This window comes from Etheostoma spectabile, chromosome 13, assembly GCF_008692095.1.
Source record: "Etheostoma spectabile isolate EspeVRDwgs_2016 chromosome 13, UIUC_Espe_1.0, whole genome shotgun sequence".
Lineage (NCBI taxonomy): Eukaryota > Metazoa > Chordata > Actinopteri > Perciformes > Percidae > Etheostoma > Etheostoma spectabile.
In genome coordinates this window covers 24,054,438-24,080,139 of record NC_045745.1, presented here as the reverse complement: position 1 = coordinate 24,080,139, position 25,702 = coordinate 24,054,438, and the positions used below count along the sequence as shown (strand labels likewise).

Sequence of the window (25,702 nt, the reverse complement as noted above, 5' to 3'; positions counted from 1 at the left end):
ACACACACACAGGACTGTTCTGCAGGATCATGTTAACTGTATGAACACCAGTCCGACTTGTAAACAAACCTTTTGAATAAAGCTCTCCACTTTATTTTGCAGGCCCCACCACTTGAATTTGACCGTGACCAGTTTGTAGGCACACATGTGTGGGCAGTCTGTCTTCTTAGGAAGTTCTTTCTGCAAGTGCATGAACACACATACAATGATTTTAAAATGGTTAATAAAGATTGCTGAGCTTTATATCTTTTGCATTCAGGGTCGCACACAAGATTTTAGAACGAGTAATAAGGTCTTGAACCCCAACCAATACGTTTGACAAAACAACTAACATTCTATTTGGCTTCTTTTCCTTTTAGAGATCCAGATAAGTGTTCAATGCTGTTGTCCTCAAATTTAGTTTCCCTACAAACTTCCCTTCAAAACTTTCTCCACACTACTAGCAACTACACTGGCAGGAAAACACAGAAACATTTATTTATTTATGTACTTATTTCTTTTGTTGGCCTAAAATAGTCAATTTAAAATATTATAGAAAAAAATACTGGAATATCCACAAACTCTCATTGAGTTCAAAAGTAGCGATGACCTAGGTGACATTATGATCAAATGTTTGTCATGGACCAAGTATTTCAGCACAGACTAAATATCAGAGTTGCTGAGAAACAGGTATTAGTTTAAGTGATGAATAGTTCAATAATTTACATTGATGAGGTTGGAGTTATGTATTTTAGTGGTTTCAAATGTGTCTCATTGAAATTAACAACAGGACCCTGCACCTTCCAGTCTGGTCCTAGAGGGCCTCGTCCTGTCTTCACTGACTTGTACCTGCAAGGGTCCTCCTCCGGCTTGTAGTCCTGGAGAGAGGTAAGAAAAACCAGAATGAACAAGATGGACGAGGTGACAAAAAAAAGTAAGAGATCTAGTCGCTGTAATCGTCTCAATGTGGATCTTATTCAAATTGTTAAACCTTTGGCTCCACTTGGCTTCTGTCCGCAATATCAATATAAACTACATCCACCTTCTTCCAGGTTTCTGCATCCAGACCGTGTACCTGAAACAGAAGCACAGAGCACAGCTGGATACAGGCGCAACCTCTTCAGGCAGCCCACATACAACACAGACGAGAACACAACGCTCATGGTTAAAATGTGTTCTAAAGCCCATAAGCTACAAGTACATATATACACGGATGATACATTTCTCTGGAAATTATTGGAGTCCTTTTTTGTAGGTTTGCTTGCTCCGTTTATTTCGTGATCATACTCATTTATATAAAGGAGACAAGTAATTACGGGAGCCTATAACTAGGGGCTTGAATTCATTGAGCATTTTTTAAATAGAGGACAAGTAGCAGTCAGAAAGGGTATCACTAAACAGCTAGCAGTGGAGGGAATAGATAATAAACAAAACACCTACACAAGGTGTGAGATACAGTATTAATCGAGCATTAGTGGTATAAAATGAGCACTACTTTGCCACGTGACAAAAGACAAAAACGCTCATGCTTTTCAAACACCTCCTCAGGTCATTACAATCTTTATTAATTACATTTTCGAGGTGTCCCGTGTCAGGTTTGTGCCATGTCTCAATCTTGATCAGGAAGTTATCTTTCATATACTCGTTCTGCAGAGAAAAGAGAAATAATCCTGAGTGACGAGGAAACAGTAAATAAATCTACAGATTACACAGGTCAGTCTCTCTCTATCTCTCACACACACACACACACACACACACACACACACACACACACACACACACACACACACACACACACACACACACACACACACACACACACACACACACACACACACACACACACACACACACACACAGTAATTGTGTCTGACTATGCCTGCTTTTGTGTCACTAAAATAGATCACATTTCTTTTCCAACTTTCAGGTAATTTACCCCCTCTATGGGCATCCTCGTTTACTTTTGGGAAATCTGTAAGCGTAAAAGAAAAGAAAAAGTACTTACAGTGATAACTGGAGAGCCAGATGAAAGAAAGTGCAGGGGGCAAACAGAGAGAAAGAAAGAAAAAGAATGCAGTTGAACATTTACAGTACTGAACAATGTACAGAGGTAAGTATGTATTGATATATGTAAATATGAACCTACACACGTGATACATCTGTATTGTGTGTTTGGGTTCAGGTTGTGCCTTTTACTGTGTCCCGTGTATTTGTATGAAAGATGGCTGTCTGGCAGCTGCTAGTGTGTGTGTGTGTGTTGTAATCTCAGCCTGAAAGGCTTGAGCGATTGCATGGCGTTTCTCACTGGACATGCAGTTAATAATTCAACTACTCCTTCAGGGTGACAGAGACACAGGGACACAGAGAGACAGACAATCCCTCTGACAGATCAGCGTCTATGTGACCTCTAAGTCATTTGAGTCAATTGTATTTACACATTACAATGCATTCACGTTTATGTCTATTGCAGGACAGATTAAAAACACCAACTATATCAAAATTGGAGTTTTCAGTTCCCGGTACTATGGTGGGTGTGGTTGCAGCCTCCAGAATTATTTTGAGGCATTGGAAAATGTTCCAGATTTGACAGATTGGGTAGAAGCAATGGTAGAGATTACATCCAATGAATGCATGCTCAATAGATTAGTGTAAAAGGTAGTTTAGAAGATGGGACTTCTTCCTGGGACCTGTATTGGCCCTTTACATAGATCGATGGAGTGCCTGTTTAGATTTCAAACATAACCAAAACGTTCCTGTGACTGTGACATCTTTTATTTTTATTTTATTATGGGCTGAATCTCTCGCTTCGGTGTGTGTGTGTGTGTGTGTGTGTGTGGATGATACCTGTGCGACAGTATGGGTACGCATTCCAAGCTTTCTCATGGATGTTGAGAGCTGAAGCTGGAGCCAACATTCTGACAAATGATGGCACTTTACTGCAGGAGTGAAGAGAGAACAAATTTATTTGTAACTTATTTACCGGTAACTATATTTCAACCAAGAAAGATTAAGTTTCACACTAAAAGCACCACTAAGTACAGGCTAACAGAGCCAACAGCATGGCGTAGTTTATATGGAGCTGGCTACGATCCCATATTATGAACCTTTTTATCTTATTCATGGTATGTGAGCAATTTAACATATTTAACCTAAAATTATGAACTATTTCTTAAAGTTTTCAGCTTTAGAGTGAGCCAGGAAGGAGATGGGATAACAGACTAAAGCAGAGTAAGAATGGAAAGGAGACAAGAGATGTGGTCTCGAGGATGAGATGAATAAAGTAGGCTTTCTGAGAGAACTTTAAAAATTGTCGGACAATCGCTTACCTCTGCAAATGGTAGATTTTGTGTGTGTACTGTCCCTTCTCTCCTTCTTTCTCGTAGGGCTCATTTTTTAGCACCTCCACTCCTTCTCCTCCACCCGTCTCATTCTTACTGGCTTCAGCCACAGAGTACAGCTGGCCGACCTGGTACTGAAAACAGAGAAATAAGAGGTTAGACTGAAGAGGAAAGTGTGTTTAAAGGAAGAAACAAGGAGCTTTTCCCCTCAACATACAGTATATGTTTCTGTAGATGAGTGCACTTTTAGACACATGCAGATATCTTTTTTTCATGTGTATTTCATCAGCTCATCTTTTTCAATCTTCAGTAGTGGATTACTTCTTCTGATCCTTTTTCCTGATCTCTACCTTCTCCTTTCCTTGTCTTTAATCTCTCCCATACAGTCTTGTTTGTCTTCTTGACCCGTCCGACTTTTTGTTGTAGCAACCTGCCAGTTTCCTCTTTGATAAACTGACCCTAACCCTACTTTCTCATTCTTTCATCCCTATTTTCCTCTCGTTCCCCATCTTCTGGTGTGCATCTGAGGCTTTAAACACCGGACAATGGACTCCTTTCATTTCTTAATCACCTCTAATCCACCATATAACCTTTGCACAAAGCTGGACCAGAGCGCAGACACAAGTACAACATCACAAAGAAGAAGTGGATGTAGTCAGAAAATTCCATTTTCACAGGAAAGAGATTACAGTAATTATTCAATTATATTCAATGTTAAATCCAACCATGAGAAAATTATAGGTTACTTTTTTTCAACACATATGTCACAAAGCAACAACGTCCCCAGAGAAAACCTTGGCTCTAGGAACCAGAGTGGATTTAACAGTGAATAATTTGTATTAGTAAAAATCTCATTAGTCACGTTGAAAAATTAAAAGCAGTGTGATGAGCCTGTCAACAACAGTTATAGTACACAAATCCCAACTAAGTTTGACAGAACGTCTCACTATGGAGTCAAATGATGATCGAATCCTTTCCTGCCCCCTCCTGAAATATTAAAACAGTAACCCTAAATCACAACACAGTTACTGTAAAAAGGTGAACACATATAAATGTGGATAAATAAGAAAAGGTAAAATGTAAAATAAAAATAGAAAAATGTACCTAATTATCTGTTCTGTTGCTTTTGAGAAGCAAAGTAAAAGCACAAATGTCGTAAAGGCACCAATAACCTATGACGAAAACCATTTTCAAAACAGTCTTGTGAATGTAATGATTCGTGGACGGTTGAAGCTGCCTTCTGTGATGAAACTGGTTTATCTTCATCTTCTGCAGTGGATTGTCTGAAGGACTGAATTCACCATTCCAGATTAAAGTTCTCGGTGTCTCTAATACAAAACCTTACATGGAAATTTTGGATTGCTGACATGTTTTTTTTAATCAAACTTCATCGTAGCTGTAATATATTACTCTAACCCTCCTCCATAAGGAACATTAGGTTTTCTCTTTTATCAAATAATTTGACTATCTGGAGCGAATTTGAAAGCTCTAGGAGCAGATTTCCATGACATTTGAAAGACCAGTAACAGAGAACTGACTAGACTTGGTTATAGTAATTCTAGATAACTTATATATAATTATAGCATAACTTTGAAATTAACAGCGACAGTGAATTGAGGTGAAAATTTGCAAAGGGACTGGATGGCTACACTTTGATCAATACCCACATATATTTATTTCATTTTAACTACTCACTGTGTTCAGAGCAACAGTGACAGATGGTCCCCATTGTATCAATTGTTTTAGCTATTTTAGGATGTTCTGATGGCAAAGAAAAGTCACTATTCAGAGACTGCTGCATAGAACCATGGCCTTTTGACCTTTTGTGTGCATTTAAAGAGTAGTCCAGCTCAATGTATGTCCATTGCTGGTGTAACCCAGTGAAACCTCTATGTATACCAACACAGAAAGTTTAAAGGCCACAACAAAGGGACATTTTATTGAATTCCAAGTGAACTGTTTCTTCATGATATTAACTGTTATTGCTGAAATTGCTGCCCTAACTATGGTGTCCGCTGTAGAGTACCTCCAAGCTAATTTTTTGAAGAGGAAACTATATTTTATTTTCAGTTTTTGATACTTTGTCACATTTATGGGAGTAAAAGTTAATATCTATATGTAACTTATCTTGTCTTTCATGTGTGGTCAATGCGCCGGATGTCCCTCCCCTTTGGCTATCTATTTTGCAAGGGCACGTTGCCGCGCAGGACAGTTGTGATCGGTTTAAAGGCATACAAACAAATCAGAGCATTTTCCCCCCATCCCAGAATAGATAAGTGGTGTAGCCAGACTATATTTGAGCACGCAAGTCTATTTAAGAGGTTACTCATTCACAGCAACAGCAGTGATAAGACGTAAAGACAGCGACCCAGATTACCTGTGCCAATCTGGTTGAGATGAAATTCACATCATTTGAACACTTAGATGAATCAAAGAAATAAAAATTGTGACCATGATCGTCTTTGGATTGAATTACGAGACACTGGAGAGCAACAGAGAGACTGTTCCCTCATGTCAGCATTGCAACTGCCAACTAAATAAATAGGACGCAGGAACAGCAAAGCCTTCTGGGTACCAGTGTAGGACAAATATAATTCAACCATGCCTTGTGGGGTAAGTTCATATTCATAACTTCCTTCTTTCATAAACACTAAATATTGATAACGCTAAGTTAAAATCCTGGGAGGAAGTTAACAGACAGGAAATTAAATTTAGTAAGTTCTCCATTGAACAGCCTAATTCAACATGTGCTCCCCAAAGACCTTTGTTAATAGAGATGAATCCGTAGTCTACACCCCATTTGTGGTTTGGTAAATAACTGAAGACTGCTGCTTTAGAGAGTTGGGATGTAGAGAGGGAAACAGAAAGAAGGGATCTCTGGAGGGATGTGTTTCAAGGGCAGAGGTGGCACACTCAAGAGACAGGGGGCGTTACTCAACTGTATTCTGGCTTTGTGGCTCATATTTTAGTTAAATACTTCTCTTTTACAAGGTTTTCAGTGTCTAATTGTGACATAGCATGCTGAACACCAAAACTATTTTGGGGCCTCAGGCTCTAGAGAAAACCTGCATTATTATGTAGAGATCTGATTAAGATAAAGGCTGCAAGCACGCACACTTAATGAGAAGCAACATGTGTAGATAGAAAAAAGCCTCCATGAGCCAGAGGAAATGCAAGGGGAAGAAATCAGGGGGATTTAGTGCTCTATCCACTGCCTTGCGGTTTTGAGTCAAAATGAAAATTAAAATATATCAGTGTAAGCACAGATCTGAGCAGCCACAAGATATTTCTCAGATTTGGCTTCTTGAAGTGCATATTGACTTAGGTTCAGTTGTGGTCTTGGTTGCAAACCTGTTACCATGTCTCTGAGCACTTACTGCTGCTTTTCACACTTTTTTTCTCTGCTCAAGCTGTTAATTGTGTTTATGAGCAGTAGTACAGTAGTCAATATGTATTCATCATTAATAAACAGCACAAGTCAAATGTCACTACCAGAAGAGTACTCTCATGTCAGTGCAAAAAATGCATAAATATGAGAGTGACAGCAAGGGTTGGGTGCAGAGGAAGTCATGGAAGTAGTTTCAGGTGACTCATTTGTGATGCAGGGCTGAATAAAAGAGCAAACTGCAATGGAAATGAGGAGAGCAGGGGACAGAGGGATACAGAGACAAAAAAGAAGAGGACAGTGAAAGACTGTGCTGACTGTGTTGGGTCAAAGCTCTATCTGATTGGAACCCTCTTTAATATGATGAAGAGCTTTTCTCACAAAGTGATCCCGGCTGCATCAGTGCAATGCATACAGTGAATGTGTGATATTTCACTCTTGGAACCAAAAAAGGTCTTACGTGTTAATGATGGCAGGCACTTGTGTGCTTCACATTTGTGAATACAGTGAACCAGATAATCATTTAAGAAAAGCTGAGCCACACACACACACACACACACACACAGATGAAACTTACCTCTTCCACAGAGATAGGAAGAATCACTCGACTGGAACAAAAGGAAAAAGAAGGGAAGTTACTCAAACATCAGTAATTCCATTCTAACCAAATACAGTGGAGTAAACATGACATAAAGAAAGCTTCTTTTGCCTTAAGATTGAAACTTGTTTTAACCAGCTGAAACTCACAATGTCTGTTTTCTCTGTGAACAATCCTGTGATGTGATTATTGTTCTGAGTTGAGATACTGAATACTTCAATCCCATTACACCTAAACAATTTGAATTCCTTTTATTTTTTTATTTTTTATTTAACCTTTATTTAACCAGGAAAATCCCATTGAGATTACTAATCTCTTTTTCAATGATACTGTATGAAGAGTTCCTTTAGTTTCAATGTACTTTTCTGTGTGGGCAAAAAACTCCTCATAAATTGTGCTACTGAATTCATTTTGGCATTATAATATGACATTAATTATGGATTGGGCTGTCAAATGTGGATTTGTAATGAGGAAGTATATGAGCATTAAGAACATTACAATTAAAGAGTTATGGTCCTGAATTCCTTCAACAATAAGAAGCACTTCAAAAGTTACTGCTTATTAGAAGACTTTTACCTCTCACAGAGCAACAAGTAGACTTCCCTCAATGTTTTTGCCAAATAAATGACAAGGCTCTTCTATTCTTTATTGCATGCATCATTTATTAACAATAGGATAATAAAATAAAATAAAAAGAGCTGTGAATCCTGAGCTGAGGCTGAGCGTTTCCATCAGAGGTTAAATATGAGGAGAAAACACAGATAGACTATGAATATTGTATATACTGTATATAATTTAACAAATCTATATCTATGGTTAGGTTAATGATTGTGAGAGAGAACTGCAAGTTTATGGGAACTTTAGAAATTCTTTGGTTTTATTCTTTGGTGATAAAGCCCCTGTAAACTTTACAGATCTGCTCACACATACACCTTTACCATGTGAAGAAAATTTCATTTTTGTCGAAGAAATCAGCAGCTTAAACACACTGCACTACCTCCTTTTTCTGTCATGTGCATTTTGTACCACAAAATGCCCATGTACAGTATGAAGCTTTGTTGATTGTTTTGTAACTGGGTGATGTATGCCGAAATTCAGATAATCCTGCATCCCACTCGCAACTGGATGTAATCTGGGTCTGAGTCCCAGCCTGCTATTGGATGGGAGGCCAGATGCTGCAAGGAAGGCAGAAGGTCTAGAATGTCAAATGACAATAATAGGATTGAACTTATGGATGTAAGGACAAATCTCCGCAATATATGTCTTTTACGTGGCTTAATATAAGTCATGTTAAAAAGAGCTACGTTTAAATACTTAATACATGTTTTAGGCTAAACAAGGACTAAAGTCACCTTAGTACAATTCTCCTTGGTCTGAAGGTCTTGACAGGAAGATCAGGTGTCTCTCTGTTGCATCAGAAAACAAACATCTCATCTTCTCTACTGCATTGCTCGTCCTTACAACCTTCTCATCTTATCCCTTTTTTCGGTTTTACTGTCTCTACTCTTTCCCTGCTTCTTTCCTATTCTCTTAATCACATCATATATTGTACAGTGACTCCTGTATCGCTACACATCTGCTAAAGCTCATGGTATTGCAGAAAAAGTGGACCTGGAGTGATTTAGGTCAGTGGTTCAGGTGAGCGGTACAGAGTCAAAAAAACAAACCTGTCTGTTCTACAGCAGTACATGGATCAATTCACGAGCCCTTGACCCCCGTGATGGCATCTTGGTGTGTGTATAGCCTCCCAAGCCTCTTTGTGTGCCCTTGTGTTGACAGTGTATAAGTGCATTCAGCATTTAATCGTGACCGATTTAATTAATTTCCAGGCAGACTGCTGAGACCCAGACTCTCCCTAATCACTTCAGATCTTTAGCCATGCCATCACTCTCATCCTGAGCTTTTTTAATGCAGGGCCATTCATTGATTAAATACATTTGGGGAGAAATCAAGACAATGGCTGTTGATTAATGTTCGCCCATAAAAGACAGACTCTAAATAATAAAGATTTTTCAGGATTAGGGAGGGTTACTTTTAGGCTGAAGCTGACAATAGCTGAAAATGTAGCATTGACCTTGCCATATAACATAACATGCATATAATTTAAATATTAATAGAGAGATTAGAGAACAGAGGTTGCAAAATAATCTGAAAATAATAAACTAAAATGTAACACTAAAAACGTGGAGAACACCAGACTGACGATTTTTTTTCTTCTTTTTTTTCTTTTTTTACAGGTGGGCCACTCACTCGTTAATGCAAAATGAGTCTGATGTACAGGCTGACACCAGTTAAAAGCATGAAAATGAAGGAGCCACCATACTTTCTAAAGTAGACAATCATCTGATCTTTTTTTAATTTGAAGGCCAGTATCATCCCAATTCATCTGCAATCTATCGGCCATACCCTTAACACCAGCTGATTCTGAGTAGGCCTCAGTCAGTTATCCTTACAGAACACTGAGGCCTACGGAAGCATTGTGCAAACGTAATGTGTTAAAAATCACCAAACCTTGACCCGAACAATCCCACTTCGTCCCTTCGGCCCAGCTGTCAAATTCTCAGAAATGTCTGACTGGTGCGTCAAAACCTCGCCATTTGCCATTTTGCCAAAGCTTTACAACTACCTCCCCTTTACCTGCCCACTTCCACCCCTTGTCGACCTGGGTCCCTCTGCACCTCGCCATTTCCATTTCCTCCAGAGGTAAATGCCGAAATGCTCCATCAGTCGTTTCACCTTCACCGCGCATCAATAACATGGCCACATCGGCTTAAAGGGATGGCTTATAGCCATTTCTCCCTCAGCACCGCCACTCCATCCGTCATTTTAGCACCAGAGCAAAGGACATTCTCTCAGCCTCCCGATTTCACTTGATGCAAAATGTGAAGGACTCGTGATACCAAATGTGAAGGGCTCGTGATGCAAAATGTGAAGGGCACAGCAATGCCTGCGCCGGCTGTTGATGCGACTACAGCCGCCGGTTTATTCGGTTAATTCGTTGAATGCTTTAAGGTGATGGAGTTTCTTATGCATGCACACTGATGACGGATACGGGGTCGAGCAGATAGGGTATGTTGAGATCACCCTGGCCGCACTATTGAAATTCCACTCTCGGGCGACAGGCAACAATGTCAGAGCTCAGAAACAAGATGGATAAACGCGCGCACATTCTCCGCTCTCACATATGCACACACAGCTACTTACAATTCCTTTATGAGCATTTTTTGGCGGTGCAGTATATCCAGGAGGGGAGCAGGTTAATCCAGGTCCAGAAACAGGGTCGATCCCTCCCTCCTTTAGTCACTTCTTTCTCCGCTTGCTTCTTTCCCACCTCTCCCCCTCTATGTCATTCTACCTCCACAGTCGCTTATTTTCTTCAAATTCACTTCCTGGTCGGGGCCGCGGCGCGGCGTTGCTGTTGCGCGCAGAGCACTCAGAGCAGACTACAGTACACACAGAAAAGGATGGGTCACCAGTGGGTGGTTTTGGGTTGTTGTGATTGGTCTGTACAGCTTAGGCATAGCCTAATGAGTGGGAACGATTAATTGAGCCATCCAATTGTATAGGCTAAATAAACAGTAGGCATATGATTGACATTGAAGCAATGCATCATTGTGTTTATAAAACGGTTTTATTCAGCTCATCCTGTCCCTCTTTTACGAAAAACACCAGCTTTGGGAGAAAGATTTACTTAAAATAGTTTAAGCGAAATTCAAACTGTAGACAACAGGCTAAAATTTTCAATTTAGTATTTGGGTGTAGCTTTATAGCTTATTCTGGGCTATATGTCTTTTATTTAACCAGAAAACGAAAACATATTTTACGGGAATGGCCAAAACAGCACCAGACCACAAAATATTAGGTTACAAAAGACGCTACACATGCCTATAAATATTTAGATAAATTCTAAGAAAGTTAATCAGTAATCCCAATAATGAAAGAATATAGCCTATAAAGCCGACAAAGCATCGGACCAACAACCACAGATAAATACAAAAAGCCTACTAACTCGGAGCTTCTCTGAACCGTTTTTCTCCCTCTGCGTCATCGCAGTCACGGTGACGTAGAAGGTGATTATTAACGTCGGAGTGTATGGGCATGGAGGGGACCATCGCTGCTGGCACAGACGCACAGTGCGTCAGCTCTCTAAGCCCTTTTAACAATATCCCTGCATCTAATGTGATTATCTGACTGCAGAAATCTCCAACCCAGCCATGTCCACTAGCCTGGATCTGCCACTGATGACTGACGTGATTTGTACACTACAACTAATGTCAGATGAGATCATAACGATAACAAGCGTTAGCAGATGAAATCGTGAAGGCACTTGTGCAGTCATCCTCTTACATCCACACAGGAATTGCAGGCTGACCTGTTATTCTCTCCCTGGTGGTCCCCTGACAACGCTTTGCTCCACCACCCACTGGTCTATAAGATTGTGTTGGCGCGTGATGCGATGACAAGGCATCACAGGTCCCTAATCCAGCCCCACGCACAGGAGATCGGATGTGAGAGCGTGTGTGAGAGTCTAAAATTATGTAACGGCGCACTGCTGCTGTATTTATAGCACATCTGTATCCGTTGCCAACATCCGCTTATCAGTCCTGCTCTATCTTCTCTCAGAACCCCTTCAACCTCTAGATGTACAGTAGTACAATTAAATGAAGGGTCCACCTATCTATCTATCTATCTATCTATCTATCTGTCTATCTATCTATCTATCTATCTATCTATCTATCTATCTATCTATCTATCTATCTATCTATCTATCTATCTATCTATCTAATGTGGCTGTACATGTTTTAGTTTTCCCCTATATTGATTGGTACAATGGGATTTAGCTCAACCAAAGAAAACGCACTTTTAGCTCATAATTTGGAATTAAAATATTTCAACAGAATGTGCTGTGAATGGCCCCCTACTTGCTTTATTTATACTGAGAGGCAGTGGTCTCATGTTGCCTCTTTGAACTGTATTCCTGAACAAACCACAGGGGTCAGCCAGCCAACAAACAGTTGCCTCAGCAGAGCTCCAGGAGCCACTGTCCCTGATGTGGGTGACGTTCTCACATGTATTCTCAGGTGACAAGAGGGGCTGGGGTGTCAAGTGATAGCCATCTCTCGGTGTGTAGTATAAGATGGCAGAGCGGAGTGCTGACAGACGTGGAAAAAAACGTACATGTAGTGAGTGTGCCAAGAACATCTGGTGGAAAAACTGTTCATAATTTCAGTAAGATGACTGTACTTTCACTTCTAAAAAAGCTTCATGAGGGACATGATGTCAGGAGACACACTGTTCTTAAACACTGTTGTTAAAGCTAATTAGAATTTTGCATGTGCATACTTTCTGGATAAATATGAAATATGCTCTATATTAAAATTTGTATACAGAACTGTGTGTGTTGAAAGCAGAAATCAGTCTCAGTGGCTATATATTTTTGCAGGTTTGGTTTACTAAATGTTTGGGAAATGAGTTTCTGTTCTGTTATGTTCTGTCAGTGTGTTTTAAATGTTGGTGTTTGTGAATAAAAAATTCAGTAAAACTTGACTATGGTTTTGTTCACACAACATACTTCAATTCGATCAGCAGACAAAAGTGTACCATCCTTCACTGTAATGGCCCTCAAAGACATGCTGCCAATACTGACCTCTGCTGGTTGGTTGCACTACACCCTACAAACTCCATCAACTGGAAACTATTTTGTTTATTAACAAATTAATTTGGTTTTTGGTTTTCGGAATTTATGCACTTAGACTTTTAAAAAGAAAAAAATAGAAAAAGTCATACATCCATAACAATTTTCCTGCCGATGAAAAAAGCAAGCAAACCATGTACTAGAGAACTGGGTGAAGACCTTTCTTTGTTATGTCACCACACAGAATGTGAGCAATAAATCGCCACAGTTTTTGTGACCAAGTGAGAGTTACACAGATACAGAGACATATACTGTAATGTAGCCTGGTCAGCAATGAAAAAACATGAGCAAGAGATCAACTCATCTTTATTAACCCACACAAATTCTTCCATAGGAACACCTGGACAACAGTCATCTCTACATTATCTTCAACGGTAGAAGAAGAGTTCTTTGCGAATAACAAAGTATACAATCAGACATGAGTCAGTCAGCACAGCACAATTTAAATACATGATGAAAAGCATTATGGAAAAGCGAGTGTAAAATGAAATAAATACACAAATGAGGGTAGGAGGAGCTTAACATGAAATTGGGACTATTTCTCTAGAAAGGCTCCAGGAGGAGTGCTGAAATAAGCTGATCTGTGTGAAATTCAAAAGGGGTTAACAGGGTATAAAGTGCTAAAAAGTAGGCAGACAGACTTTTAATACCAACTTTAAGGCATCTGAATCATCATGATTTTATGAATACACTTGAAAGGGATAGTTTGCCACTTTAAAACCAGCTCTGTCATCTTTGTGTGGGCAATTTGCTTAAATCAACGCTGTTTGGCTTCCCTCCGTAGGAACAGTGCACAGAAAAGCGGAGCAGCAGACCTCCACGACATGTGTTGTGTCATCCGGCAGATCTCTGCAGACCTCTGCTGCTCCCCAAGGGAAGCCAAACATCGTTCATTCAAATATAGTGCCCACCATTGAAATCAGCAAAATATCTCTTTAATGGAGAACATGATGTATAAAAAAAATATACCATGTAATGCAAAGGGGACAATTTTCACTGATACAGTATTTGTAAAAAGCTCAATAGAACATGCTGCCCAATGAACAAATCTTCTCTTTTACATAAAGGTATATTGAAAAGGCATCGTTGGTAAACTTAACATATAAAAAGAAAACTAAAGAAAGCAGGAAATAAAAAAAATACTCTAAACATACATAAACAATTTGCTTTTAGCAAAACATACCTGTTTGATGTCCCTCTTACAGAATATAGCCAATTAAAATACTGACATTATCCAATACTTCAGTATCCTCTAAGCTACAGTAGTTTCATAACATAAGAGAAAAAAATCAAGTCCCATAATTAATCATAATGAGTCTCTTTTCTACTCGCCCGAGAAACATCAACAATAAGGCTCTTCTCTCCTCCCTGTCGCTTATTTAGTCCACACTTACCTTGCACCATCTATCAAAAAAATCCAGCTGATAAATAGATATATAGCACCATGTCATGCCATTTGCAATCAGGATGATGTGAAGTCAATATACTAAACAAAAAAGTCTGATAAAATTGGAATCACTCACTAATAATGGTGAGTTTTTTTTGTGAAAGTGATGTTTAGCAGTCTTGCCCTTTTCCCAGGGGGATATTCATGAACTAAACATACTCTTCTGTTTATTTTTCTTCTCATATGGGGACTTTTAAAGCAGTCTTATGTGGAATGAAGCTGCACTTTGCAATGTGCAGCCCATAAAGGAGGGAATACAAAGAGAAGTCAGAGGATTTGGGGGAATGCAGAGGGCTCGTGCCTCTTTCCTTTCACAGTCTATCCTCTCGTTTTTTTCTTTTCCCCTCCACGTTTCACTTCTCGCCTCAGCGACTGTCAAACTGACTTGCTTCTGTGACAACGGCAGCATCAGCAGTTTATCTGGGTGGGATTTTGGAGTTTGTGTGTGTACCAATTTCACAGTTTAAATGTGATATTCTAAATAGTTAAGATTTCAGTTGTCATTTTGCATGCCTATGCAAAATGCCTATGCCTATGCCTTACACACGTATTACTGGATTGGACTGTTTCTCAGTAAAAACACTTTCTTCATCCTCTTCTATCCATTTCTCTTCATTTATGTTTCTTTAGACATAAGCCTCAGGAATGTCAGAGCAATTGATTTTGAAGTAGATTTTAGCGTTGTCCTCCCTCTGCTTTTGCTGTCTGTAGAGCATCCGTCTGTAGCAGATCAGGTAGAGCGGCAACAAGAAGCCCAGCATACTGAGTACTAAGAGTCCAATATTAACCTGGGGGACAACACCAGAATTAGCCAGGACTTAAGGTTTAATTTGTGAAAGTTTTCAGTGTGTGTATGTTTGTGTGTGTGTGTGTGTGTGTGCTTTCATACCCAGAACGGGTCTCCCTGTAGGGGTCCCATCATAGCCAGAAACAGGGGTTGCTGCAGCAGAGCAAACACAGCACTGACCAGAGACTGCATGCCTGTTAGACTGCCAAACTGGGAGGAGGGATACCTGCAGAGACAGAAGCAGTAGATTTAGTTTCTCAGTTTGAAGTTGAATCCACATACAGAAGACAATGGTTATGATGATGGTGAGAATGATGATGTGAGTGTGTGTGTGTGTGTGTGAGAGACGTTAGAGAGACACACTGCAACTTACACAGCAGCATATAGGCCGCCAACAGCAGAGTGAATGAATCCTCTCACCACAGTGTGCAAGACAAATGACACAATCTGAGGAAAGATGAAAGTAAAAGAAATCAATATCCGAAATCATTTTGGTCATTCAGTCAGTTGGTTTATGAGTATCCTAAAGCAGCAAAGCCTTAGCTTAGCATAAAGACTAAAACCAAGGGGAAACAGCTAATCTGGCTCTGTTCAAAGGGAAATCCACCTACCAGACAATGTGAGGCTCACTAACATTTATATTTGTATATGTTTTTAATCCTTTCCCAGTCTACGTTAAGCTAAGATAGCTGTCAACTGACTGGTAGGCAAACCGAGCCAGGCTAGCTTTTTCCCCGTTTTCCGTTACATTAACAGTATGTAGCATTCTTTGTAAAAGATAAGATTAAACTGATTAAAACACTACACATATTTAAATAAGGTTATAACATGATATGCTAGCAAGTCTGTTGTCTCCCTGAAGCCCTTTAAAGGCCTGTGTTTATTTTTGACAACGGAAGTGGACCACCCACCTGCACAGGGAGATTGGGTACTAGACAGGTGATCCCGAAACCCACTAAAAGGAGGTTTGTGAGGACGAATGCTCGCAAGGCATTGGTCACCTTCTGGGTCTTTTTGTCTCTGCGCTTTTTCTTTGTCTCAACCCTAGCAGTCAAAATCAAAAAGAAGAAAGAGAGATCAGATTACACAGGCACTGATATTGCAACTCTATTTCACAATATAAGTTAATTTCTTGGTTCTATTCGATTCATCAAACTGGCAAACAAACATTGCAGTAATGTCTGAACCTAAGAATGGGAAGGAGTTAAGGCAGTCCAAAAGGGAACACGTTGACTCACTTGCTGCAGGGCTCTTTTTTCTCATCTCCGTCATCACAGTCCTTCAGCTTCCAGTCCATGATCTGACCAATCACAGGAGTTGTCATCAGGCAAAGCAGCTGCAGCATTCCGAAGATGGAGGAGTAAAGACTCACTGAGTGAGGCAGTGAAATGAATAAAAAAAAGGTTGTAAAAAAAAAAGAGAGATGCCAATGATTATCAGACATTGAAAAAAATAAGAAAGAGGAGGTTGAAGGATAAAAATAACACAGATGAAGGGTTTCTACCTGGTTAATGACTCTGACTGTACAGTTAATTATTAGTCCTAGGCGGTAGAGCCATATCGAAACAACAGTGAATACGGAGAAAGCAACTGTTCAAAAGTCAATTTGGTGCCATTACGAGGGGATTTATGGTCAGGGGACTAATGATAAATGAGTGCTGAGTCATGTGAAACTGCTCATATCATATGACATAAGCTCAATGCTGGTGCTGAAGTGCAGAGTTAGTTAATGAGTACAAGAAAATGGTACCTGGTGGTTTCAGATTAAAGCTGAATGACAGCTGAAGGACTGGGTTATTGATATGGACAACAGGCGAGGTCAAATGAAATAATAGCACTAGCTATGACAAAAGTCAGAGAGTAGTGGAAGTGGATTTAGTACATTATTGCGATGGTAAACCCACACAAGACTAGAGGTTAAATTCTATTTGTAGTCATCTTGAGAGTTAACAGCCTAAGGCTATAGTAATCTACTGATACAACTATAAGCTCTTACCAACTTCCATTCTCTCCACTGAAATTTAAATATAAATACGTAAGTTCAGCGGCTTTTAAGTCATGAATCACAGTTACATAACACACAGAAACAACTTGACGCATAGTAAACAAAACTAAATCAACAAGTGCTCATGTTTGTCTACACACAGAGAGACAGAAAGATACTAGAAAAAATGCAGAGCCACAGACCTTTGTTGAGGTCTCCATCACTGAGCGACTCCAGGACGCTGTTCATGGCTCCCATGTAGAACAAGAGACGGAGCTGAGTGATAGACATGGTCAACAGACTGAGCATGAAGATCGGGCTGATGATGGTTTTGAAGAATGACTGGGCTGCGGGGGAAAAACGGGACAAAACAGAGGTAAACAACACGCATTAGAGTGAGAAGCATAACAATGGGGGGCCAAGGAGTTGGCTGAATTCTGCACTCTTACACTCGTCACTTGGCTTGCACTCCATTTCCAGGTCCATTGTGGAGAGGCAGAACTTGTTTCCGTCATTAGTGGCCAGTTCCATCTGTTTGAGGTTGTTGCTCACACTGAGACGACGGCCTACTGTGGTCACTTGTTGGTAGAACTGCTTTCCTGTGATTTTATGGTCAAATCCCAGCCAGCTGAACTTGATCTTTATACTGAGAAAGTAGAGGAGAAGACAGGGATGACAGGGAGAAAAAAGAATGGGAGGAGAGGACAGCGGGTGAGGACAGAGGAGAAGTTAAGTGAGTGAAGGGAAGGGGTTATGGTGAAATAGAAAAGTGTTAAACTATAAACAGAAAATAGTGACCCACAGGGAACATGCATATCCTATATGTCTTGAATCAGTCTAATGGAAAAGTTTTTTGCTGAACAAGCAAGGCATTAATTAAAGCGTGTGTGATCATCAGCAGATAGACTTTAACCTGGCACATTTTTACACCGCACATTTTTTTAAAGATTATTTATCAAACAGTGACATTGGTGTTGAGTACTCCATACACTTTGAAACATATTAGAGACTCCTATTACTTTATTTGTCCAGTTTTGTTTCTAAAACAGATATCACTGTGTAGTGTAATGCAGTGCACTGTGCCATTTGGAATAACACCATACTGCACCTACATGCAGTATATGTGAGCATATATTTGTACATGTGGGACTTTTACTTTGAATTGTATCTGTGTTACATAATGTGTGTCTGTGTGTGTTTGTGTATTCACCTGTAGTCCATGTCATCTGGTCCTGGGAACGGCTCCAGTGGCCAGTTGAAGAAGCAGTTTAAGAAGACCAGTCCAGCACAGGCAGCCCACACCACCAGGATAGTGATGAAAGACACGTCAAGGTCATAGATCACCTGTGCACATCCGAACATGAATGCAAAAAAACAGAGGAAACACCTGAAATCAGAATGCGCTGGTAGAAGCTAAATGTGGTTCTTGGAAAAAAAATGAAGATTCATAAGGGGTAAAGGTGAAAGAAAACAGTTTACATTAGTGTCGACGCAGGTGTGTGGTAGGGGGATTCAATGTTTGTTACCTTGACACCAGGGAAGGTGACAGCAGAGGAGGCATAGGAGCCAATCATCAGGGCGATGAAGGTGGAACGGAGGTCGCCAAACATGTTAGGGAGCTAGAAGGAAAGAGAAAGAGAGAAGAAAAGAGACATTATATGTCCTTACTGAAATCTAGTATAAAGCTACTGCACAAACTTGCAAGCAAATTAAAATATCATGTTTACATATGTAATGATATATTGTATATACAGTATGTATATATTGTATTGTGTACATGAGTAACTACAAAGGTTACAGTGTAGCTGCTCTAAGACAGATTGGGGACACCATGAGGATGGTGCCTACTGACAGAGGGTCAGAGTGGACAATGGGAACCAATTTGCTGGCAGACATGAGAAAAAATAAGACACAAAAAAGTGTGTTGAACACTGATAAAAGCAATATAAAACAGCATCACATAACAGACACGTGGCTGTCCAACACACAGCACAAAGAGACGGGGCGACTAAAGTGAGGAGACATATTCTCCGGCCTTTTACATGCTTTACTCTCATTTAAGGACAGAGAAAAGAGAGCTGAGAGGGAAAACAGGAGACAGTGGGTTGCAAAACGTCCAAATACAAAGGCATTCACAAGCTACTCTGTTTTCAAGAGACTGACCAACAACAAGCACATCCAATTACATAAGACTGGGGCTGAGAAAAAGGCATGTGTTTGTCTTTGTACTTAATTGAGAAAGTATGCATATCGAAGCACCCAGTATCTCCCAGCAATATCACCAGGAGTACTTAGAAACGGTTCTAACAGAATTTTTAAACATTAGAGATAAATTTGCAGCTACTTGGCAAACCTGAATGGGAAAGGTGACCTGACAATTGCATTTGGCAAGGAGCCAGTGGTGGCCGCTGAATGTTAGACCCCTCAGCTGAGAATGACTGTCTGTAGGTCTGAGGTGCAGTTATGTTCAATGAGTCAAGGAGCAGTGTAGAGTCTAATGATTAATGTAACAATGAGGCTTTCAAGTCAAGTATATCAGGATGTGAAGGAGGTGAAGTGAAAGGTAGTGTGAGTGGAAAATTTGGTTTTATGCAACTTCAGGGGCCTCTATTACCAAAGAGCAAACAAAGCTATAAATTATGGTTTTACTATATCACTTACATTCAGGCCAGGGGGAGCAACTAATGAGAAATTTAGGTAGATGTGACAAATACCACAAAGGAGATGTACATCAAAGTAACGGCCTATGGTGGTTTAGAATAGGGGCATTTATTGGGAGATTTACTGGGATAGAGCCCCTCTCTGGTGAACAACATCACCATGGTACAGCCTAGAACTCCTGTTTGAGTCGCCGTAAACCTGAACTGATGACATGGCGAGGGAACAGGAAATTCAAAAACAGCAGTAAGAATGCAAAGAAATGATGAGGGGTTGAGCCTGTGAATACGGAAAGTATTCAGTTGTTGCTCTGTCCATGTGTATCTGTGGCTCAATCTTAAAGGGCAAAGTCACTGGTTTCACACATCGAAAGTCTGTTTACAGATCTTGGAGAGTACTACTGCATATGCAAAACAAAAGTTGTATAAAGCCTTTTGTGGCTCCAAAAGAGGCTGCAAGAAATCTGATATTACCAAACCACCCAGAATGGGAGAGTCTGATATTTTCATGATTATGTTTCTGATTGTTATTCTTCCTTTTTTACAAATTAGAGTTGTGGCTCTACTTTGCAGCCTCAGCGACAGTCTTCCTACATACAGTAGTTGTGCTTGAGTACATTAGTTTGCAAATATTAATTTATGTGATGAGTGTCTTTCTGTGCGTGTACATTACAGTGAGTGCATGTGTTTAAACAAGAAAGACAGGGAAATGAGCAGCTCACAAGCTAAAACAGTTGCTATGATGTTCTCGCTAAAGCTCAATTATGGATACAGTGGAAAGTGATAATGAGCCATCAAGTCACTCCCTCTCTTTCTCCCCCACCTTAATAAACTCCCACCGTCCTTCTGCTAGGAACACAGAGTGCAGTGTAAGAAGCCAAATAAACAGCATCAACCAGGATGCCAAAAAAGAAGGGAGGGAGCGAGTAAGCAGGCGAGAAGCCAGCAAACTATTATAACAGAGCAGAAAAAGCAAGACAAAGACCTGTAAAGACAGAAAATATACACAGAGACAAACATTATGCGGCAGGTGCAAAACCTCTGCAGCAGAAGGATTACAAAGCATATACATAACCATGCACACACTTACTGTGAGAGATGTGAAGGTCATGCACATGCCCCCAAAGCCATTGAAAGTCAGTGCAATGAAGATAAGGACAGAGAGTTCTGCAAATGACACAGAGGTTAGCTCAAGACTGACAACAACTGCAACAACCGCCACTGATTATTGTTTCAAATACAATGCAAAAAAGGAAACAAAAGCACTCTTCGGGCTTACCATTTGGATTGTAGGCTCCATAGGCAATGAGTAGACAGGACAATCCAAAACACGTGCTGAAAATAAATGATGATGACAATTTAAATTGCAGCCTATCTGCCATTTTTGTTTGGGTTCTTAAAGGATTTTCCATGTACATATTTCCAAAACAATTGAATGTGAATAGAATTTTGTTCACAGAATTGAAAATAAATAACATCACATAATTAGTCTGGATGATTTCTGCTCTCCTTTGCTTACCTTCCCAGCAGTCGTAGCTTGCGAGGCCCATATTTATCCATGATGATCCCCAGTGGCAGGGTGATGGCCGAGAGCAGGAAGGAGCCCACTGTGAATGCCAGATTCAGCATCTCATCCTGTTCTTTACAAATCAGCCAGCCGTTCATCCTCAGGGACCCATCCATAGGAATCAGGGGCCTCATCTCCACTCCGTCTCCTAGACCAACCATGCCACCCTCATTTTCATAGTAGTCTGCATAGTCATCAGGTTTTGGCGTTGCCAGGAGTTGGGACAGATTGTAGCTGGAACTGTTGCCTGAAGAACATAATGAAAGTAGGTAGAAGATGGGATGTTAGATACTTTTTGGAGTCTGACAGACTGTGAAAGAGGCCAAGACATGGCATTAAGGCAAGTCTTATTTAGTCTTACTGAAACACAAACACATTGTCCATAAAGATTGAGAGGTGTGAATAATCATATGCCTGTGTAAGGTTGAGTTCAGCTGTGCTGTCCTGTAGATGGTTGAATGTAGAACCTGGCAGAATTATAACTAGAAACCTATGTATAACGTGATATTGGGGCAGAAGCAAAACATGCACAGTTTTATAAAATATGTACCTACTTGCCTCGACTGAGATGCTATTCAGACTTTATTAGTGAGTTGGAATGCCAGGGTTAAAAAGTGATAAGAGGGAACTGGCAATTAACTTCACTTTTTATCAGTACCTTCACATAGATAACGTGATAAGGTACAAAACTCTTGAGAAGTCCATGTGAGGGAAGAAGGGAAGCAGCAGTTATGGTATTTATTATTCATGTGTGTTGATGTTTTCTGGATTACACACCCTTACACCTCTATGGTATCAGCCACTTGTCATCTTTGTAGTCAAGTGAGGCAAGTATGTGCATGGCATCCCTTTGTGACACCATGACGTTCTTTATAGCAAAGTGCCAAAGTGTACTTCAGGAAAGCTACGTTGCATGAGCTCCAAGAAGATTTGATTGAGCAGCAAAATTAACAGCTTGTGAAGGCCTTAGTTTCCTCTTCATGATGACTCGTGACCACTGACTTAACCACATAAAAACAAGCTTTAACCATTCCTCAAAAATCACTGCTGCATGTGCACAAAAGCCTAATCTACGGTGCATCGTCATCTTTTTTTACTGTCAACCCCACCAGTGGTCTGATTTGACCGTTCATCACTTTTCTATCAGTCGGCTTCTCCCTCCCTGTCCTTTATCAGTGGACTTTCAACTTCCATATTACTAGTCATAAAATCTGTTCCTCTATCACATGTCACATGCCTCAAAAGAACAGAGCTGGTTGTACTGTCCTCTCCCTCTTATACTTTCAGAACAAGGTAAGACAGCTTTGGCAGCGCTCCAGGAAGCCACCTACAGTCGTGGGTGCTCAATTGTTACCTCAGTAGCGAGTCTGCGTCCGTGCTGACACACAAACATTTTTACTATCCCATAAAAGTCACTGGAATTAACTTTGAGTAATTAAAGGCTTATGGCTGAAATTTAGGCTACTAGTGATTAAGCCTTAAGATAAACGAAGACAAAATTGCATCGCTTGCAAACGAAGATTGTTAGGAATTGAAAAAAACATCCCTCTATTAATCCCAGGTCAGATAACTCAATTGTGTAAACTCTCTGGAAGATATTGTGGTTACTAACGAGAGAGAAAAACAGAATCCAACAAATAGTTTAGTGTCTGTGGGATTAGCAGGGCTCCCCACAGCCAGTACATGGGGGAAGACACAGTGTCCCATAAGGTCCAAAGGATAAATGAGGCCTGATTCCTTTCTCACATTGCCTTGTGCTTACTCTCTTCTATAATAACCAGACAGGGCCCATCGTGTGCATCAAGTCCACCTTTATACTTAAAAACACAAAGCACCTGCCTGACTTTGCTCAGGGTGAGGGGTGAGGAGAAAAAAAAGAAGATGAAGGGGTAAGGGAAAAAGACATCTGATCCAGTCCGTAATTGGTTAATCAGATCCCTCTCAATCAATCTTCTGCTATGTCTTCTAATTTAGATGGAGTTGATGAGAGCTACATCTCTCTAAAAAGGCAATGAGATACTGGAGTTAATGAGACATTGGAGTATTTCACTCTTTAACTTTGGACCACTTTGTCAGCCTGCAACCATGCACTCACTTTAATTTAACGGATCACGTTAAATCTCCTGAGTCCCTTAAAAACAGTCGTTGCTTCCCTCAGAGAAAACACTTATTCTTCCCAGAAAGGAGAAGAATAGAAAGAAAGGAAGAGGCAAAAAAGGAAGCGGTGTTAAGTTACATGTCTGGATTAAAACCTTGCACCCTCCTTCGCAAGACCTCTAGTGTCCACGGTCCAGTGTCAGTGCAACCTTTCCATTAAGATCATTCTACTATGTTTCAGTTAGAGTTCTGCTCTATAACCTCATAAAAGTTGTGGGAAGTATAATGAAACAAATGACAGCTAAGTAATGAGACAGTGACAGAAATTGACTCACCCTCCTCGTTGCAAAGGTAAGAGTAGAAGCCTTCTGACTTGAGCATGATGAGGAGTGATCCCCATCCCAAAAGCACGGCGGAAAACAGCAGATTTTCAATGATGGAAGTCACTGCCATCCACCAGCGCCTAGCAAACGCTGTGGCCAGGGTCGGAGGCATGGTTGAGGGAGAGAAATTACAGGCAGAGAGGGGCAAAGAACCAGAGGAGAGAACTGTAGGCTAGAGGTTAGAGAGAGAGAGAGAGAAAGTGAGACCAATGAAGAGGGAAAAAAAAGCCCAGGGAGCCTCCCTGACTGACGCTCAGGTTGAAGGATCACTGATCACTTTATCTGTGAAGAGAGAGCCACAAGAGGAAGGGGGAGGTTTTGTAGTTAGCCTATCGCTGTAGTTACCTAGGACAGGAAGGGTACGTTTTTTTTAAGATCACAAGATAAAAACACTTAACTCTAAACTCCAAGTTGTTTTGTAGGGCATAAAGAAAAAATGGAGCTGTGATATCTGACCACATGCACTGTTTGCTTCATATCTTTTTAATGAATTGAAAGACTCTTTTCATTTGACACAGAGGAGGTAATGGCAGTTGCTCTTAAGAACTAACTATTAGTAACAATGGACAGCAAATTATTAACTCTCCTGCTAGTACAAAGATCCTTGCATCACTCTGCTGTACGGGCAAATACCTTACATCACATTATAGGCTCTAATAATGATAACAATATTAAAAGGCATCCATTCCATCGTGGAATCACAGAGATTTTCCTGTTTGGTGGAAAAACTGGTCCAAACTGGACAGAAAAATGGGTCTGTCTCACTGCTCCCACACCCCATGGCCCCTCTCTCTTTACGCAACCCCCCAAAAAAGTTCTCTCAGGCCTGTCCAACCGCAACTTTCATCTGCAATTACTGTGGAGCATCCAAACATAAAGGAGCTGCCAGGCAAACAATAAACAAATCAGGTCCGACAGCCCCCCCCTTTTTCCCTCGTCTCACACACACACACACACACACACACACACACACACACACACACAAACACACACACACACACACACACACACTGCAATGTACAAAATACAATACATACTACATAGTAGCTATACATCCACACAATCTGCTCTACCAGTAAGAAACAAGCAGAGTTGACTGTAGATCTCATCAAAAACAGATAAGAAAGAGACCATATAATCAGGGTTGGCTTGTTTCTTTACATCTGTTGTTGTAAAGTATTTGAGTTACATTTTTCTACAATGCAAACTGTTAAAAGGTAAATTCCAGATGTAACATGTCCAGGCAAATTACAAACTTCCTTACCTTCCTTCCTTACCTGTCCCGGCTGTGAGCAGCACCATCCGGCTTCAAGCAAATGAGCAGCTGTGAAAAGCCACGTTTATATATGCTACTCAGGCAGGCGGTCTTCACATGGCGTCCCCTATTGACCATTGCCTGTCTGATGTCTGCACCTCGGCTAAGCACTCAACAACCTTATCTAGAGGCTTTGATATTTCTACAATAATAACAGGGGAGTCAGTTTCTAGACCTAGGCTATAGGTACCTTTTTCCTTTGAAAGTGTTTTAATGATACAGCTTCAATTTTGTATTACGTAAGAATGGCAATGCTTTGATTTCATCAAAAATTGTGCAATATCCGAAAGGATTAATCAAGCCGAACAAAGTCTGGTTGAAAAACATAATGGATTTCTGCAGATAAGGATGCTTAGCAGCTATCAACAGGTGTCTGGATCAATAGCTGGTATCGATAGAGTGCAGGAGACAGACTGGATCTGCGACTCCCCTAATTCGGTTGTTGCGTAAAGTGTTTACATGTTTACTGT

At 40.4% G+C, this 25,702-nt stretch overlaps 2 protein-coding genes across 4 annotated transcripts in view; both read right to left on the bottom strand.

The window, feature by feature from the left end:
• Positions 1-10,749, bottom strand: part of pitpnab (phosphatidylinositol transfer protein, alpha b) — a 13,406-nt gene extending 2,657 nt beyond the window's left edge. Inside the window, exons 1-9 of the mRNA XM_032532877.1 lie at positions 10,505-10,749; positions 7,280-7,310; positions 3,306-3,451; positions 2,824-2,915; positions 1,985-1,992; positions 1,552-1,626; positions 971-1,054; positions 780-857; positions 70-180 (exon numbers count right to left, since the gene is read on the bottom strand). Coding sequence (XP_032388768.1) covers positions 70-180; positions 780-857; positions 971-1,054; positions 1,552-1,626; positions 1,985-1,992; positions 2,824-2,915; positions 3,306-3,451; positions 7,280-7,310; positions 10,505-10,521 — 642 coding nt within the window. The 5' untranslated portion in view covers positions 10,522-10,749. The remainder of the gene's footprint in view (positions 1-69; positions 181-779; positions 858-970; positions 1,055-1,551; positions 1,627-1,984; positions 1,993-2,823; positions 2,916-3,305; positions 3,452-7,279; positions 7,311-10,504) is intronic.
• A 4,035-nt stretch (positions 10,750-14,784) lies between these two features.
• Positions 14,785-25,334, bottom strand: slc43a2b (solute carrier family 43 member 2b). 3 transcript variants are annotated; one of them, XM_032532824.1, is made up of 15 exons: positions 25,195-25,334; positions 23,870-24,199; positions 21,390-21,684; positions 21,150-21,205; positions 20,961-21,037; positions 18,740-18,832; positions 18,424-18,557; positions 17,663-17,859; positions 17,417-17,560; positions 17,226-17,243; positions 16,468-16,600; positions 16,141-16,273; positions 15,603-15,676; positions 15,332-15,455; positions 14,785-15,230 (listed from the first exon to the last, which is right to left on the bottom strand). In XM_032532824.1, exons 2-15 carry the CDS (start codon positions 24,027-24,029, stop codon positions 15,069-15,071), a joined length of 1,800 nt encoding a protein of 599 aa, XP_032388715.1. In that variant the 5' UTR covers positions 24,030-24,199; positions 25,195-25,334; the 3' UTR covers positions 14,785-15,068. The 3 variants fall into 3 exon arrangements, with proteins under 3 accessions (XP_032388715.1, XP_032388716.1, XP_032388718.1); XM_032532825.1 differs by having other exon boundaries at positions 25,182-25,199; XM_032532827.1 differs by lacking the exon at positions 17,226-17,243.
• Positions 25,335-25,702: the final 368 nt, after the last annotated feature.

What these genes read in the sequence shown, in the direction of transcription:
- slc43a2b (XM_032532824.1), bottom strand. Translation starts at nt 24,029, where the DNA reads ATGCCTCCGACCCTGGCCACAGCGTTTGCTAGGCGCTGGTGGATGGCA. An exon ending in AAGCTACGACTGCTGGGAAG is followed by an intron (nt 21,206 to 21,389) that starts GTAAGCAAAGGA and finishes ATTTATTTTCAG; the next exon opens with CACGTGTTTTGGATTGTCCT. An exon ending in TACAGGGAGACCCGTTCTGG is followed by an intron (nt 15,231 to 15,331) that starts GTATGAAAGCAC and finishes GTTGTCCCCCAG; the next exon opens with GTTAATATTGGACTCTTAGT.